Below are 16,875 nucleotides of genomic sequence, written 5' to 3'. Positions count from 1 at the left end.
GTGTGATGTTAACCAGGGGCTTGAGTTTCTACAAACCACGGTGGCCTCCAGAGGGAAGTCAGTGCTGTCCCCAGTGAAAGCCCTGCTCAGGCTGCTGTCTCTGCCTTGCTGCACTGGAGAGCCCATCTGACTGTTCTCCATCTGCAGGCAGGCTATTTACCTGGACAGGTGAGACCTTTCCAGCCCAGGTGTCCCTGATCATATTCCTTATCCTCTTCAGTGGTGAGGCTGATCAGCCTCACAGCTCAGCAACCTCTCTGTGGGTTTGGAGATTTCTAGCAGCTCCTACCAACCAGGTGCATGCCAGCAAATAATTTTGGAAAGAAAGCTCAGGATGGGAAGGTAACATGGATGTGAAACAAAGAGTATTGCTCTTGGGGATATAATGAATATGGTCTGAGCTCTTTTAGGGTAAAGCAAAGTGGCTCACAGATATGCGCTGCTGGGCATAGATCAGCTGGCAAAGGGGTCAGGCTGAGATCTCTAATGGCTGCAGCCCACTGCATGGGAGAGTGCATGCAGCAGCTTAGTTTTCCTTTTTTTAAAAATTATTCTTATTCCACCTTATTATTCCCACCTTATTCCCATCTTATGATTCAAAACATTGAATCATTTCTACATCCTGGGCACTGACGTGTGCCATTCCACAGGAAGCTGTGCCACACACCGCCTTGGAACAAAAGGGGCCAGGACACTGCTGGAGCCAGGAACAGCCCTTACTCCCAGGACAGACAGACAGCTCACCCACAGAAATATATGGCAGCACTACAGCATGTCTGTCCACTCAGGGCCTTTTGTTTCCTTGGCCATGCTGCCTTCTCTCCTGAGAGCTCATCATCCTCTTCAAACCACCAATTGCTAAACTCATCCTAAACAGTTACTGTAAGAATTACATTCTTTCTATCCTAGCTAATCTAAACTGGCCAATTCCCCCTTTCCAAAAAGTCTTTACTATACTCTTGAAAGCATATATATAAGACAACAATAAAAAAACCACCAAACAAGAGAAGATTTCATTTTAAAGCTGTAGGTTGATCAAACGCTGTTAATTTGAAGCTATGGCAAACATTACTTTCCTTCTTCATTTGAAGTGGAAATAAGGCACACATTTTTAAACAGAAAGGGTAATTAACCACTGAATCTATTTAAGATAAGCTGTTCATTCTTTTCCAGTGGAAATTTACAACTGAGATTGCTTTTCTTTCTCAAAGACTCTCTTTAGTACTTGAGTTTTTGGATTCCAGTCCAGATTTCCTGGGAGAAGTTTTCCAGCTCATGCCCTGCAGGACAGCACTGTCCTAGTCCTAGAAATCTGGAATAAAGACCCTGATTCTCATCTTTAAACATCAAGAAGAAGAAGGGGAAGGACTATCTAAGGAACATCTAGAAATAACCCACAAAGAGAACGTGTTTCTCATGGGAGCAGGCAGTATGTGTGTTGTTTGGGTACACACAGACAACTGGGACTGTGGGTATGGAAGGGGTCTCATTTATGCGTGCTGGCACTCACAGGTTGTTGAAATCAAGCTGCATTCTGTGTTATAGACCAATCCAAAACAATGGATGGATGTAGCCTGTCACTGCAGCTCCTCTTCCAAATCTATTACTGGATGGGAGGAAATAGCAGAGAGGGAACAGAAAAGGTTAAAGTGGTGCAAATATATATATTACATATTATATATAAGTATGTATATAAAATATTTATTATATATGTGTGCACACCCACACATACATATAAACACCAAAGCCTTGACAAATAAAGCACGGGGCTGCTGGGAACCCTGTCACAAAGAGGGACGGAGATTGGAAGTGACAAGAATCCTGCTCCCAGCACTTCAGAAAAGCAGGAGCCTTCCCAATCTCCAGTCCCCTGCTGGCTGCCAAGAATGGAGCCAGCAGGGAGAGAGATGTCGGGAGTGCAGGGGTTTGTTTGTTTTCTGACCACCCCTGGAGTCAGGATCTTAAAACTGCAGTGGCCTTTGTTTTAAAAAGGGCTGTTAAGTCAAATGGGAAGATACAAGGCTGCTATCCAAGGAGCACTTTTAAGAGGAAGGTATTCTGAGGGTGAGGGTGCTTGCCTTCTGATTTGGGTGAGCGGTGAGCATGGAAGCATCCCCAGCCATGGAGCTGCGTGCTGGTGCTGTGATATGTCAATTACTCACTCATTATTGAACAGCAGGATTCTGATTAGCTTATAAAACAAATTTGTGCTTCTCCTACCAGGATCTTGCAACAATACCCAGAAAAACACAAAATCTTTGCAGGTTTTCCCCCCCACTTTTTTAATGGGCAGGATGGCTCCAACTCTTTTCTATCAGTCACATCCACTCTCTGGCTCACAGGGCAGACTCATCTGCCCCAGCCAGAGGCCATTAACTATGAATGGAGAGAATGTTAATTAAAAAGTATGCTGTGGTTTTAGGAATAAGTGTTTTTTTTCTGACTGCCAGGGCAGTCTTTTATGCTGTGTTTGTCAATGGGCAGCACCTCTGAGGTGGGACGGGCTACTGCAGACTCTGTGTCCAGTGAAGCTGCATCCAGCTCAGGCTTGGGGCAAAGCTGTCCACCTTCCATCCCCAGCACTGCCAGGTGTTCACACTGCAGATGTTGTGTACAGTACATGTGTAGCAGAAGCATAACCCACGCACATGGGTTTGAGGAAGATACAGGATTGGTATTTTGACAGCATCTTTCCCCCCAAAAGGAAAACAGGAGAGATTCACAGCTTAATCTTTGTATTTAAGTTATTTTCTGAACAGTTAAAAAAAAAAAAACAAAAACAAAAACAAACCACACTGTTACCATGATCCTAGCTCAAGTGAACATTAGTACATTAACTACACATCACCGTAACATAATCACAAAATTCAAAGCACTCATTACTTAAGAATCCAGATAACAAATATAGCAGAGTAACAAACAGAAAACTCTGGAGAAACCATGTTCTTTCTCACCTCTCCCACTTCCACAGCTCCCCCAGCCTGAGCAGGCTGGAGTGATGCAGCACAGGCTGGCCTGGCAGGCATGCAGCTTTCCTAAATGCAGTGATGGAAAATGATGGGAAGAAACAGGACAATACACTTTGCTGAGGTCCACACTATTGTTCTGCCATGCTAAAACTGGGGCTAGGCTAAGTCCTGCAGTGCCTGCATGATAAAGACACAGTAGCCAAAGCAAAGTTTTACACTCAAAAGCAGCTCCAGATTTTCACACTGAATTGCCCAAAAATTTTCATAGGTAGCTCCTTGTAAAAGCCACTGCAAACAGCCCACTGACCTGCCTCCTGTACGTGGAGTTTTGCTCAGAGGTAAACCAGTGCTCCAGTGCCAGGAGGTTAAAACACTTTGCCTGTGAAGGCAAAAAACTGTTCATTGTGCAGGAACGGGCACAGCTGCTCTGTGATGAAGACTTGTACTTCACACTGATTTTCTGGCCACAGCTGCACTTGGCTCCTGCTTGAGCAGAAATCAAGGTATTTCTTAGGGCTATTAAAAAAGGGGACTTATTTAGGAGTTCTCTATAGTATCCAAAGGGCTTGCTGCACATCCATGTACATCAGAATCCCTCTGATTTTGAGAGTATTATCTTAACATCCCCAAGGATCAATCAGTGTTGCCAACTCCCCATAGTTATCTGCTGGACAAGATATGTGGAGGCCCAGCAATCTTTGGGAACAAGCACAAACACATGGGAAGAGTTTTGTGACCAGTCAAAGGATGATCTATTCTGGCAGTGTGCCATGGCTCCCCCATGGTATTTGCTTTGGGAATTTTGCCCAGTAGTTTGGCTACACCTCATCTTTAAAAAAAAATGGGGCAAGGGGGGAATGGAGGGGAAGCCAAATGCTCAATTTCAGCAGGTAGCCATTCCTCTCAACCCATTACTGGGATTTTGGAGAAGGAACACTCCCAAGGGACCTGCTGCTCCTATCTCTGAATTAAAAGGGGGGCAGAAAGACTGTAACCCCCTCGTGCCAATCAATTCAGTTTCCAGCAGGATAGACAAATTTCATATGGAGACCTCCTTTGAGGACAGCTGGGTCACTTGCTGTTTCCCCCTCCTTCTGGGAAGTTGCTGCTTATCACTTTGGGGGTAACAGTAGGGCAAAGCTCAGCATGTCAAATGCATCATGCATGCCACTTGGAGACCCTGGCAAAGCTCATTCTTCTCTTGGCAAGCAGAGTTTAGACCATCCCCTTCTCCTTATGCCTCCACTGCATCCTAAAAGGGGCATCAGCTGGCAAGTTCAACAGTTGGAGGCCTTACTTCATCACCTCCTGACTTCTGATCATGGAAAACCTCAATTTTTCACAGCCAACTACAAAAGCTAAAAGATCTATTTTTAGCACTGTCCCCACTTCTGTAGAGATCCATTTCCATCCCCACATATGCCAGGTTTTCATCCACTTGGGTCATCTCCTCCTTTTCCTCCCACAGTTAAGAGCAAGCCTGTAGTAGGAAGGCTGGACATTCCTTCTTGTTCCCTTCTCTAGCAAAGGAGAGCTGCTAGTATTTGTGATTTATTAAATGCAAATATTGCCCTTTCCCAGTGAATAAAGGAATAATAAGCCACAAAAGGCAGATATAAAATCATGTTAAAGAAAGCTAACAAAGTTAGGCAAGAGCCCAATCTAGAGAGGTGCTTCCCAATGAAGGTGGGATGCAAAAAAACTCGGAACCAAGCCTGGAGCTCTGCTCAGACTGAGGAAGGGACATGTGGAAGGGGCAGATACACATACCTGGGAGTGGAGATATATGCATGATACTCTCCAGCTTTTTCAGTTTTCAAAAAAACAAAGAAAAAGAAAAAGAAAAAAGAATCCTTTGGAGCAGGAGGTGGGTAGGTAGAGCATGGTGGTCCAAGTCAGCTTCCAGTTTAGAAACAAGTGTAAAGCATTTCAATGTTTCTGATGATCATAGACTTCTCAACTTGTCACCTGAATCCTTCCATTCCAACAGTGGATGTGTCTGTCCTTGAATGTTAACAGGGAGCAGAGGGAGCTGCTCCAGAGGAGACATCTGTAGAAGTTATCTCACTGCAATCTCCTTCATGCCATTTTCTATTTGCATATTTGAAAGCAAGCTGTGTTCCTCTGAGGACGAGAAATATTTGCAGCAAAACTGTGCCCTATTGCAAAGGAGTCACACGCAGGAGATGGTGTGGCCACAACAGATTGTCCCACATCTCCAGCACTTTCCATCCCATAATCCAAGGTGGAAGGCTAGCATGAGCTTCCTACTTGTGGGAGAAGTGATAATCTCTAAGCAGCAGAGGTATTTCATTTCAAAGCAATGTGCAACACTTAAAGCCCACAGACACTTCCAGCCCTTTTTTATCTCCTTTCAGCAGGCATGTTCTAGTTCTTTTCATTATAAACTCTGCCATTACTCCAATCTGGTTGAGGGATTATCCATCCTGTTCATGCTGAAACCTCTCTCTCACATGCACTCTTGAACACTCACACACAGATGCACACACATCCTAAGGGAAGGGAAGGGAGTTTGAAAAAGCCACTTTCTTCTGACATTGGGAGATCTGCTTACCAGATTGCTCCTCCCTGGGTGCACAATAAACACCACCAAATGTCAGGCTGTGGCAGTTTCAAGTTCAAGTTAGATCAGTTAACTTCAGTTTCCTTCTTAGCCATCAGAAAATTTGTACAACTCGGGGAGTGGGGTAGGAATCTTCACCCTTCTGCAGTCCTGTCTGAAGTACCTAGACACAGTCCCTTCCTGAGGGTGACACACCTTTCTTACCATGTGCCAAAAATGGATTCCAGCAGTTGCTTGCTAAATGTACCTTAAAGAGCTCTATACAGCAGAGTACCAAGTACGGCACCACTTGAAGACTCAACAGAATAGCAGCATAGAGCAGCAGGGCTATGACAACCAAGGACAATTTGCAGTGGTGGTATCTCTTGTGTTTGGCCAGCCAGTCTGCCAGTTCTCCCAAATTCTCTCAACCAGCAAAAATACAACACATCCTTGAAGGTATTGGCCACAAAGATGTAATTAAAATATTAGGAAGTTCTGCAGCCTTCAGTAGCTGGAGTAACAGATCATTGTTTTCTACATTAACAGAAATGGAAAAGACAGAGGATGACCAAACTGAGGAAAATAATTATTAAATCTTCACCCAAGGTCGTACAAACCCCTGCTGATATGCAGCCATGCTGCAGACCTTGTAATACATGAACTTAGAGAGACTCTTAAAATAGTATTAAGACTCAGAACTTGAATTCAACGAAGTTTGGGACGTGAACTTTGATTCTCTCTGCTCCCTTGCCAATTTGGCTTTGGGACTGCAATATTCATGATATGTCGAGCTGACTGAAAGCCCAAACAGCCTTCCTGGACTTAAAATTAGTTGTGGATAAACATTGTGACTCAGAACTTATTTATGACTCTGCAGAGGTAAGTCACTCTGTCACTGTTACCTGAGCAGAGTTGTTAACCTGTTTGACTCTTTTACAGGAATAGTTCAATCAGAAAAGAGGAGTGTGATCACATGCTCTGAGATGCTTGACACTGCTGCCCACAGGCTTCAGGAAATGCACTAGGTACTACCCAAGAACCAGCTTTGCCCTCCTCCCTAACTCCATTGCCTTCTTGTCTGTCCTAGCTATCACCTAAATTATTCAAGCCTCTGGACTGCTCTCTGGGGACTCTTGGACCAGCTCCTTGCTAGATTTCACTGGTGGAAAAAGCGCATCCCAAGCAATTAGAAACAATGCAAGAGCTTCCCCAGGAAAGTGAAGTTGATGAGAAATACTTATAAAAAAAATCCCATTTGCCAAGTTCAGAGGGTGTTAACAAAGCCAGTTAGCAGGCAGCCCTCCAGCCCAGAGACAAAGGACCTTGATTTCCTGCTGTGGGATTAGAGCAACTCCCCACTAAAGCAGTGGAGATTTTTCCATACCCCCCCCTACAGCAGAGGATCTGGGCCTAAACCTGGAATGGCCAGGGACTGATTTACAGAGTCATTTCTAATCTAAATGCAGGCCAGCTGCAATTTGTTCCAGCTCTGTGAAGAGAGCTGTTTACCCCCAGACCTCTGTCTAGTTCAGACATGCAGAATTGTTTCTCATGTACCTACTCTTCAGGGCTATTTTTGTCTTCTAAACAATGACAATTAGCAGAAGACTCAGCCAGAAAGCAAAGACCCATCTCAGCTATCAGCAAAAGGACTAATCAGCCTGTGTCCCTAAACTGCAAGGCGGTACATAGGTTACAGAAGCAGACCAAAAACTCCTCAATCCCTTCTAGCAAAGCCAGTCCCAAAAATGCTGCAGAATTGGCCTGGAGCCATTGCTAAATGCAATGATTGTCCTCATGGCCAACTCATTTTACTCTGCCACCATCTCCAGGGTGTGCATTTGCTCATTCAAGTGAGGCAAAGTCTTATAGTCATGGGCAGAATGTTTGTGTAGTATGTCAACTCTAGAGTGGCACTTGAGAGCTCCACGAAATTTTTAACAGCTCCCTCTTCCAGTACCCATCTGCAGCCTCTCTGAGGGAGAAGGAATGGAAAGATAGGAGCAATGTCCAGCTTTCCTTCTCAGCCTAGCCTCAAACTTTCTCCAATTTACAGAATGATTCATAAGCCATCAGCAACATACTGTCTTCAGGGAGAACAGCAGTAGGAAGATGGTACAGACAATCCCTTTCCTAGTGAAATACTGTCCTGGGCCAACAGTTCACCTGGGGTGGGGGTGGACAGGATCTCAGCCCCAGTCCATCATGCTTGGGACTTTGGCAGGAGAGAGTTTAACTTTTCATTGACTAGCAGTCCCCAGCAAAGCCGATGTTAAGGGGAGACTACAATACACATCCAGCTTCCAAAGGGTTAGCATAGCAGGCAGGAGAGGAAAGAGATGGATTTGGCTCATAATAGTCAAATTTCAAGGGTCCTCTCTCCACAAAAAATAAGTCTGCAGTTAGAACAGCCAAAAGCCGCAGGGAAGCTGGGGTTGGGGGGATGATGGTCTGGCTGTTATAAGTGTTTCTGCTGCTCCTCAGAGCTGAATGCTTTTTCAAAGGCCTAGCAATGGATATTGATTTCAGCCTGAGAGTAGCAGCCTCCCCACCCACCCACCCTCCCACCCACCCTGAAGTGACTCTCAGCAGGATGCACTGTGGCTGTAAGTCTTCTGCTTAACAGCAAAGCAACACATTCTGGTGACATCTTAAATATATTCATAGGACATTGGGCTTGGAGTGGAATCAAATGGGGTAAGGGGAAGAGTGAACATGAAGAGGGGAATGAGGGAAGAAAGGGATGGGAAGGTTTAAAAATGTTAGCTGTTCATGAAAGATAAAAGTCATCTTCTGATATAGCAGCACTTTAGCAGTCAGCCGCGCTGAGTAGACCCTGTCTGAGATCAACCGCATGCCAACTTTGTTCCAGAAACAAGTCTGAGAGCCTCTCTCTTCAGCAAGAATTGGTTACGTGGATAGTTCTTTTGTCCTGGCATTTAAATACTGCAGCTTAAATGAGTCCTGGGAACAAAAAACAGAACAAACCAAACAAACCCCATTCATATTAAGCCTTTTAATGATTTAAAATAGCATCTGATTGACCAGAGTGTTTGAGAAAATCAAGATCTGACAGGTCCAGAGCATCACTGTACAGTTACCAAACAGGATACAGGATATGCCCCGTGACAGAGCACTTTCATGGGAAAATGTCACTGTGGACACCCCTTTGCAGAAGCCTGTCAGCTCTTCTGCCATTCTTCTCTCTTATGTTTACTGCTATTAACAGTAATTGTGCATGTACCCACCCACACAGGCAATCATGTTATGCCACTTCACTCATATGCATCAAATTCACTCTACAGCTGACCCAAACATATGAAACATTTTGTACTCCCCACACTGTGCTGGCCAAGAAAAAAGGTGATGAGCAAACCAAGCAGGCCTGATATGAATAATTTAACATCCATGCCATGCGAGAGAGAACAAGGGCTAGGCCCTATCCGTAAATGATTTTGCACATTGATGCATCTCGATTTAATTTGCCTGGGCTTGTGCTTGTGCCTCAGTGTCTCCTCCCTTAGCCAAACTGTAATCTTGAATCAGCTTGCTGCAGAGTGAGGAGAATGGTCATCACTTCAGAGGGAGGTTCTTGGCAAAACCCTCCTGCCTGGTGACAACTGCCCAGGGTCAGGCCATCTGCATCCTCTTGTTAGGCAGCAGCTGCTCTACTCGCTCTGCAGAAACCCTTCTTCCTTCTGGACAGCAGTATAACTGATTTAATTATTGATGATGATGGACAGAGGAGGAGGAGTTCTTCAGGGGGAGTCATAGGCACCACATGTCACAAATCCTAAAATAAAGTCCCTATTCTAAGGTACCAGAACAATTCCTGTCCTTTAACAGGACACTGTAATTACTGTATAACCAAGATGACAAACACTGCTAAACCCAGCCAGTTATTCAAACAGCAGGCTCACACTACATCCAGTGCCACCTTTGAGCCTCACCTTATTTTGAAAGATTTTTTTTTTGTTGTTGTTTACCTGTGCGAGTGTGAGGTACAGTGTAGTGTTATTTATCTGGAGATGTAGGTGTACGTTCTGGACGGGGAACGCGTGGATTCTGCCTGGGCAGCTGGGTCATTCAGAAAATCCCAGATGAGGATGGTGTCATCATGTGAGCTGCTGACGATCTGGAACTCATCAAACTGAAGTCGAAAGACTCTTCCAGAATGCTCCTGAAATGCCAGTGGGAGACAGAGCATGTTACCTTGCAAACTAGTTGGCACCTGGGATGGAGCAGGGAAGATGAACTTGGGCTTGATTTTAGTGTCATATTAATTTGTCAGTAAACCCCAGATGACACACTGTGCATCAGCATCCCAGAGCATAAATTAAACCCTGTCTCAAGGAAAAGTCTGAGTACAAGGAAAATATCCGAGTATTTGACTTGCAGGAAGTTTACATTATAGTTGTCCCACTACTCCTTAAATCCCAATATTAGACACACGCTGCGCAGAACAAACCAAACTCCCTCCCCACATAATTCCATCTGGTGAGGCTGACAGGTGCACTGTCTTCCTTATTCCATGGCAAAACTCCTCCCTGAAATTACAGCATTCCCAGGTACAGTAGGTTACAGGGTAAGAGATGAGAACTTTGCATTCAAGACTTGGCATCATTGCCACTGCTGAAGAGGGAACAGCTTAACAGTGGAGGACACTAAGGACCTGTTGTAAAGTCCAGTGACACAGCAGTAATTCCTCCTAAGCAGTTCTAAAAATATGATCTAGAAAGGGCATTCTTTATAGGCAGTTTGCATTCTGCTCCAAGGCTGAGTGGAAATGGCATGACAATTTGGCAAGAGTTCAGACCATAATTAACAGGAGGCAATGGCAAGATCCTGGATTTCACAGAGCAAATCCACTCTGCTTTCACTTGTGCGTTGCCAATTTTCTCTTCGTGCTCACAGCACTCCAAAAGCAGTGGCTTCCTCCTTGGTCAACAGGGAACAGAAACTGTGCAGTTACAGTGAGCCCTGTCTCTTCCATGAACACATTTCTCTTTAGTGCTCATACATTGTAAGGAGCTTCTGAGGGTCAGGAAAAAAACATGTCTTAAAATACTTTAATACTGAATCTACAGGTTTCTCAAACATTTAGGCAAAAGAGAATTGCTAGTTACTAAAGGGGAAATCTTTGTCTTATAATACAAGACACAAAAATACAGCTCAGTTTACAAAGAACAACAGATGCTTTAAAGTGAATTTCTGAATCTTTAAATCAAAATTATCTAAGAATAAATGCAAACGTAAGCCAGATTCTAAGATAAATTTTTTAGAATTTCTAATCAATGGAACCTTTTTGATCTTTAACTTGAGTTTGTTTTATAAACACCTTATGAGTTTCTGACTTCCCACTTATTCTTAAGGGAAGTGTTTTTCCAGATTTTGTGTTATAGCAGTAAAGAAATTCTTCCAAAAAGTATCATTACAACAGTCAGATCCATGGATGGATTATTCACAGAGATGGTGGCAGGGGGAGGGGGGGGCGTTGAGAGAGAATGAGAGAGAGAGAGAGCGAGAGAGAGAGAGAGAGGTACTTTCAGAAGTTCTTTTCAAAACTCTCTTTTTGATCCCAGTCACTGTGGTCTAAGTAAGGCTGCCCTACCTGGACTGTTTATGTCACAAGCAAAGCTGAACTGTGAGCTTATTCTGTTCATGGAAAGCTTCTGTCAAATTCATGTCGCACTGTTCCAGCTAACGGAAGACAAAACTGGAAGGGACCTGGCATGCAGCGAACATTTGTTATCTGTGCACTTTCCTCCTACTGTTTGAAAATTGAACACAAGCAGCAGGAGACTCATGATGTTCATTGTGCAGCCAGGTTTAATTTTGGAGGATGAGGGAAGAGGAAAAAAACACCAAAGCACGGGTAAGCGGGTGTAAGGACACCCCGTTGTCATAAAAGTCTTAAAAGCACTGCAACAGTTTCCTCTGCTCCCCACCCTGCTTTTGGCCCCCTCCATTGCTATCAAACAGGGATTTATGAGTACCCATGTGTTGAGATTCCTACAGTGTTTCCATCCCACCACTTCTGATTTATAATATAATTAGCTGGAGCACTTTGGCTGTCCACTGCTGGAAAATGCAGAGGAAATCACAGCAGTTAAATTAAGTCTACAGGTTACTAGGCACATATTTGTCTCAGGCTGGAGCAGAAACATTACTAATACCAAGTCTTAAGTCTTAGACTCTCAGGATATGAGCTCATGGGCAGAGAGTTGTTCCATAGCTTGGAACTGGGTGACCAATGACCAAGGGCTTTTCTGGATTTCAGCCATGAAACTATTTGCACTTCTATTTGGCTAACAAGAAGGTTTTTCAATGTAGCACCTGCGGGCATCCAAAGCTCTCATGGACTCTGATCCTGTAGCTGATGGTCCAAATACATGATTGGAAAAGGGTAGCATGACTTAATGATCTTACGGCCTGTCAACTAAGTCCCAGTAACCTCACAGCCTGCACCAAATGTGATGTAAAGTACTTCAGTGAAATCTACAACAGGAGCAATTCAGGTGGTTGATGGGTGTGCAGAAGGTCAGCCAGCACAGCTCAGCTGGTGAGAAGTAACCACACTTTCAGAGAATCAGATAGCCTTGGTATGATCCTGTTTTACAGCACAGACTGTAGTCATGAGCCACAGCAGGAGAAGTTCTAACATATACCTATTGAAACACTGCCCAAACACTTTCAACCTAAGAAATAAAAACATATAGTACTTATTTTTCAATGAGATTTTGGTACTGGTTGAAAACTTGCTTTATTCCTAGCAATAGTGCCATTTTTTTGAGTTGAATGTGGTAGAGGAACACTTAGAACCACCCCGAGGCCTTGGCTGTCCTGGTATTTTTCTCACAACTATCCCACATTATTCTAAGACCAAGCAGAGCCATTTTTAAACATGACTGTGAATGTTGTTAACACTCACATAATGACATTTTAACCACACTATAATTGACCTGCACTAGAAACCAGTGGACAGCATGAAAAGAGTAGTTGCTGTTTAAGCATAAGGCAATTTCACTGTTTGTTTCTGTCCTGCTTTTTCTTTAAGCACCCAAAAGGCAGTTAAAAGCAATCCCAAGTGTGTTTGTTCCTCAGATTGGGAATGTACTATTTTAGAGAAATTTCATGCCAACAATTCAGAGAACTTACTACTGCATCATCAGGTACACACAGATTAATGTAAACCCACTAGCATATGGATTCCAAGGATGACTTAAAAAATGGATTCAGTTATTAACTTCAGATCACAGAATAAAACTGTTGAAAAGTTCAGAGCAGAGTGAAAAGGTCAGAGATTCTAACTTTTAATGCTTGCAATTAATAGCTTGCAAAATTACAAGAAGTTGGACACCCAAAAAAGCCAGACCCCTAGAAATTATTTCAAGATCCTGCAGACTGGGGCTAAACTGATTTGAGTTTTCACAGCTCAAGATAACTCTGAACAAGCACACTTTCCTCAACACCTCTAGCTAAAGCTCTTACCACAAGGGTTCGCAAGCAGAGGGTCCCTGCTGGAGCACGGGGATCCAAAGCAGCCACAAGATCCCATACTTTAATTTTCCTAGTGGTGAAAAATAGACAAACACCATGGCTCTGTTAAAGAGAAAAGAGCAAGTACTCACAGAAAAAAAATAACTGTTAGTACAACTTAGCTAATACGTCAGTTTAAGGAAAATTACAGCAATCCTTCTGCTCTTGAGACTTGCTTCTTGCATTTCCCCTTTGTAAAGCTTATAGAACTTAATGGGAGGTAAAAATATGCTGTCAATAAAGTAAAACACATAAAAAGCAGGTGGTAATAACTAACAGAAACACATGGGAGTGCAGACAACTTGTCTGTAATGGCAAATGGTCCTGAAGACAACCACAGATGGGAAAGATTGTTCTTAAAAGTGGTTGAGCTGGAAGGAGTTTCAGGTTGAGTCAGTCAGATATTCTTACCAAGCACAAGAACTGGACCACACACATCAAATCACATGGACTTATTTTAAAAGAAGAATAAAAGCTATGCTCTATAGCATGGTTCTCACTTACTGGCCATGAAAAGGTCCTCTTAGTATGACAGACAGAGAGTCTGATATTTATACAGAAGATGCACAAAGTGGGATGGGAGACACTGAGACAGACAGAAAGATGCAAAGCATTGACTGCACTGGTAACCTCACCCATCATATGCACCACTGACTATCCTCTTGTTATCAAAGCGTATGCATCTCACCAACTCTTCATGGCCTTCCAGTACTCGTAAACATGCCCCACACTCTATATCCCACAGCCTGGAAGAGAGTACAAAGAAGCATTAAGAATTTTTTAATACCTTAGCATTGCACTGAAACATTTGGTCTTTGCTTGTAGTTAATGGAAACTTGGAAATAAAAATTATGATGGAACAACAAAGAAGAAACAAACCACACTCATCACGCCTTTCCCCACAGTTAAACGGATACATGATTTTCCACATGACCCTAGGATGTTACAGTAACACACAGGAGATGAGTCACAAACCAGTTGTGTCTAGTATCTACAGCTCCAGTTATCTTCACAGTGAGCCTCACTTTGTTTTACTGAAGTTCATAGTTTGTAAAAGTGTCGTGCCTTGGTTTTAAGATATTAAGTGAGAGACACTGACTAATCCTCTCAGCAGCTTGTTTCAATTGATATGATCACCTTCATGGGGGATGTGCCCCCTTCTCTTCCCCTACATGCCCATTTCTGATTTGAAGACTTCCATCAGACAAATTAAGTTATCAATATAGTGGTGAGATGTACAAGAATTAAAAGACCTTTTCCTTTGTCATTTCTCCTCCTGAAGGTATGTTTAATCTGTAATCCAGGCACCTTATGCATAAGCTAAAATGGATGCTCTGTGTTTATTATTTTAAATTAATTTTTTTTCTTGCTCTCAAATAACTCCTGTGGCTCTATGTGAACTGTTTCTAATAATGCAGTATTTTTAAAAAGTTCTGGCACTCAAACCAATATACAGTAAGAGGCCCAGCAACACATTATTCTCTCAACTGTAACTACCCTAGAGTTTTAGCTTTTATGATGGATTTTCAGCACAGAGACAAATTAAAATACATAATTTTTACACTTGCACCCTACCTTGAAAACTAGTTAAAGGCTTCAAACAGTTATGAAGTAAGTCTATTTGTTTTCCATACTTTTGCCAGCTCTTTGACATGACTCCCAATTACCATGGATAAAAAAAGATTATTTGCCTACAAGAACTGAAATTCTTTGACATGTACTGTCTAGAGGTGTTCCATCTCTGGCTGAGACATGTTCTGCTCATACAGCAGTCCTGTAATTGCAATATCTGCTCTGACTCCCTGACACACAGCAGAAAGAAAGTAGTCACAAATGTTCTCAAATGCTCATTCAGTAAGTGCTCTGACTGGCATGAACTTCACTGCAGTGAGAAATATGGGGGTTTGTGGAATTTCTCTGGGTGACACATCTTGAAGCAGTACAGCTGCTGAGAGGTCAGGTCACTTTTGCTTGAGAGAAAGAAAGAGATAAACCATCCCCCATGTATTTTATTCCTGAGGTTCCCTGGGGAATAATCCAGATCGGGTTGATGTGTGCCCAAGGCTGGTGGATAATGACTGCAGCTGTCTTGCCACAACAAGTTGCTCTCATTTTGGACAACAGAGGAATGAACAGAACGCTTTTGTCACTGTGGAACTGAGAAAGGATAGGTCTATGTACATGTTTGAAGCCAACAAGGAGCTCAAAGTGATTCTTCAATCTGTGAAGTTGATCTTTCAGGAATCTGTGAAGGGCCCAACAGTTTTACTTGAGTACAGCACACCAGTCAAGGTCAGAGCAAGCAACTCCATGACAAAGGTCAGCCAAAGGCACTCTGGCTGCCAGAGAGCATTACAACTCTCAAGGACTGTAAACAGGATGGACAATGCCAGACATTAACTGGTGCAGAAAGGTTGGAAGAGCAATCTTGTGCCAGGAACTTTTGTGCCATGTGTTTCCATTCCTTGCCATTGATCATGAAATTGCCAACAGCTCTGGGAGGCTGCATCACACTTACTCAGGCCTGTATTTTCAGGTCCCAGTCTGAAGTTTTACCTGAATGGGATTAAAAGAGATGATCATGTCCCTTGTCACATGGCAAATGGGTTTTCACGTACAAAGGGGATGACTGCTATTAAGAGTAGGGTCTCTTAGCAGAGTTGGTGCCAAGGGTCCTTCTCAGATTTTATAAGTTTCTCTAACTTCTACTTTTTTAAATATTCAAAGGAACAAAGAGTAAAATAACTAAAGGCTTGAGAACTAACTAACTAAAAAAAATCACTTCAATAGTGTACGCAGTCAAAAACACTACCACTGCTCTTTCCTATAACTTTGGGAGAACTTCTGGAAATAGAGGGAGGTCTGCAATTATCTCAGCCTTTAATTCACTTGAAAGCAGAGCAGGGAGATGTACAGAAGGCAGGTGAGTCTGAATCCCCACCTCTTAGAAAGAATGCTGTTGTCTAAACAGATTGGTATCAGATCCTTATGTGTGCACTAGAAATAGAAATAGACACATGAAGACCAACCACTCATTAAAAACTTAACCCAAGATGATATTGTCTAATATCAAATCTACAAAGCACCAAGCCATCCACAAAGATGACTTAGAAACCTTTTTCTGAATCATCCTTCTACTGACTTGTGCCGTCTGCTAATGGCTGGGAGAAAACTGTCTTAGCATCGGGTAAGTCTCTTGCCGTGCTCACACTGCTGCTAAACTTGACTTCCATTAAGATTCACTGTTGACACTCCTGAAATTCTAGCACAATTTATCTATGAAGTAGGGATTTTGTCCAATGCAAGCATAAAAGTAACTGTATTCCTGTAGAGCATTATCACTATCTTGACATTTATTTTTATTAGCATTGCATATTTTAGATCCTTCCCTAGCTGCTGTAGTATTTAACTACTTCTTGCTCTACTTCTGTGGCCAAGTTTCATGGTACAACTGCAGAGGGTTATTTTTTCTATTTGAAGTGCAGTTCTCAGCAGTGGTGCTGCTCTTACACAATGCCTGTAATACCTCTTCCCCTGATTAAGAGATGGAAGTTTTAGCTGTCCTGGTCATGTTCTCAGACAGCCTTGTACTAAAATTTGGAACAGTGACCTGGTGATGTCAACCAAAGGACAACTGTGTTTCTACAGAATGCAGAGCAGGGAGAGGCAGCATGTTGCAAACCAAGTCCACAGGCAAACGATAGCATAGATATAGATCATTCTCACTGAGGAAAAATTACTACTGACATGTGAAGTGAAGGGTTCCTGCTTACACTGTCCAGCTTTCAAGTTTCACCAAAA

The 16,875-nt window shown here is 43.0% G+C and overlaps 1 protein-coding gene across 2 annotated transcripts in view; it reads right to left on the bottom strand.

Moving 5' to 3' along the window:
• Positions 1-8,113: 8,113 nt before the first annotated feature.
• BTRC (beta-transducin repeat containing E3 ubiquitin protein ligase) overlaps positions 8,114-16,875 on the bottom strand; it is a 97,418-nt gene continuing 88,656 nt past the window's right edge. For both annotated transcript variants that reach the window (XM_031062420.1, XM_014309880.2), the window contains 4 exons: positions 13,710-13,820; positions 13,027-13,105; positions 9,522-9,715; positions 8,114-8,499 (listed from right to left, as the gene is read on the bottom strand). In XM_031062420.1, coding sequence (XP_030918280.1) covers positions 9,554-9,715; positions 13,027-13,105; positions 13,710-13,820 — 352 coding nt within the window. In that variant the 3' untranslated portion in view covers positions 8,114-8,499; positions 9,522-9,553. The remainder of the gene's footprint in view (positions 8,500-9,521; positions 9,716-13,026; positions 13,106-13,709; positions 13,821-16,875) is intronic.

The sequence above is a fragment of the Geospiza fortis genome, unplaced genomic scaffold (assembly GCF_000277835.1).
Source record: "Geospiza fortis unplaced genomic scaffold, GeoFor_1.0 scaffold130, whole genome shotgun sequence".
Taxonomy (NCBI): Eukaryota; Metazoa; Chordata; class Aves; order Passeriformes; family Thraupidae; genus Geospiza; species Geospiza fortis.
Note: the sequence above shows the minus strand (reverse complement) of the source record. Positions and strands in the feature narration are given on the sequence as shown.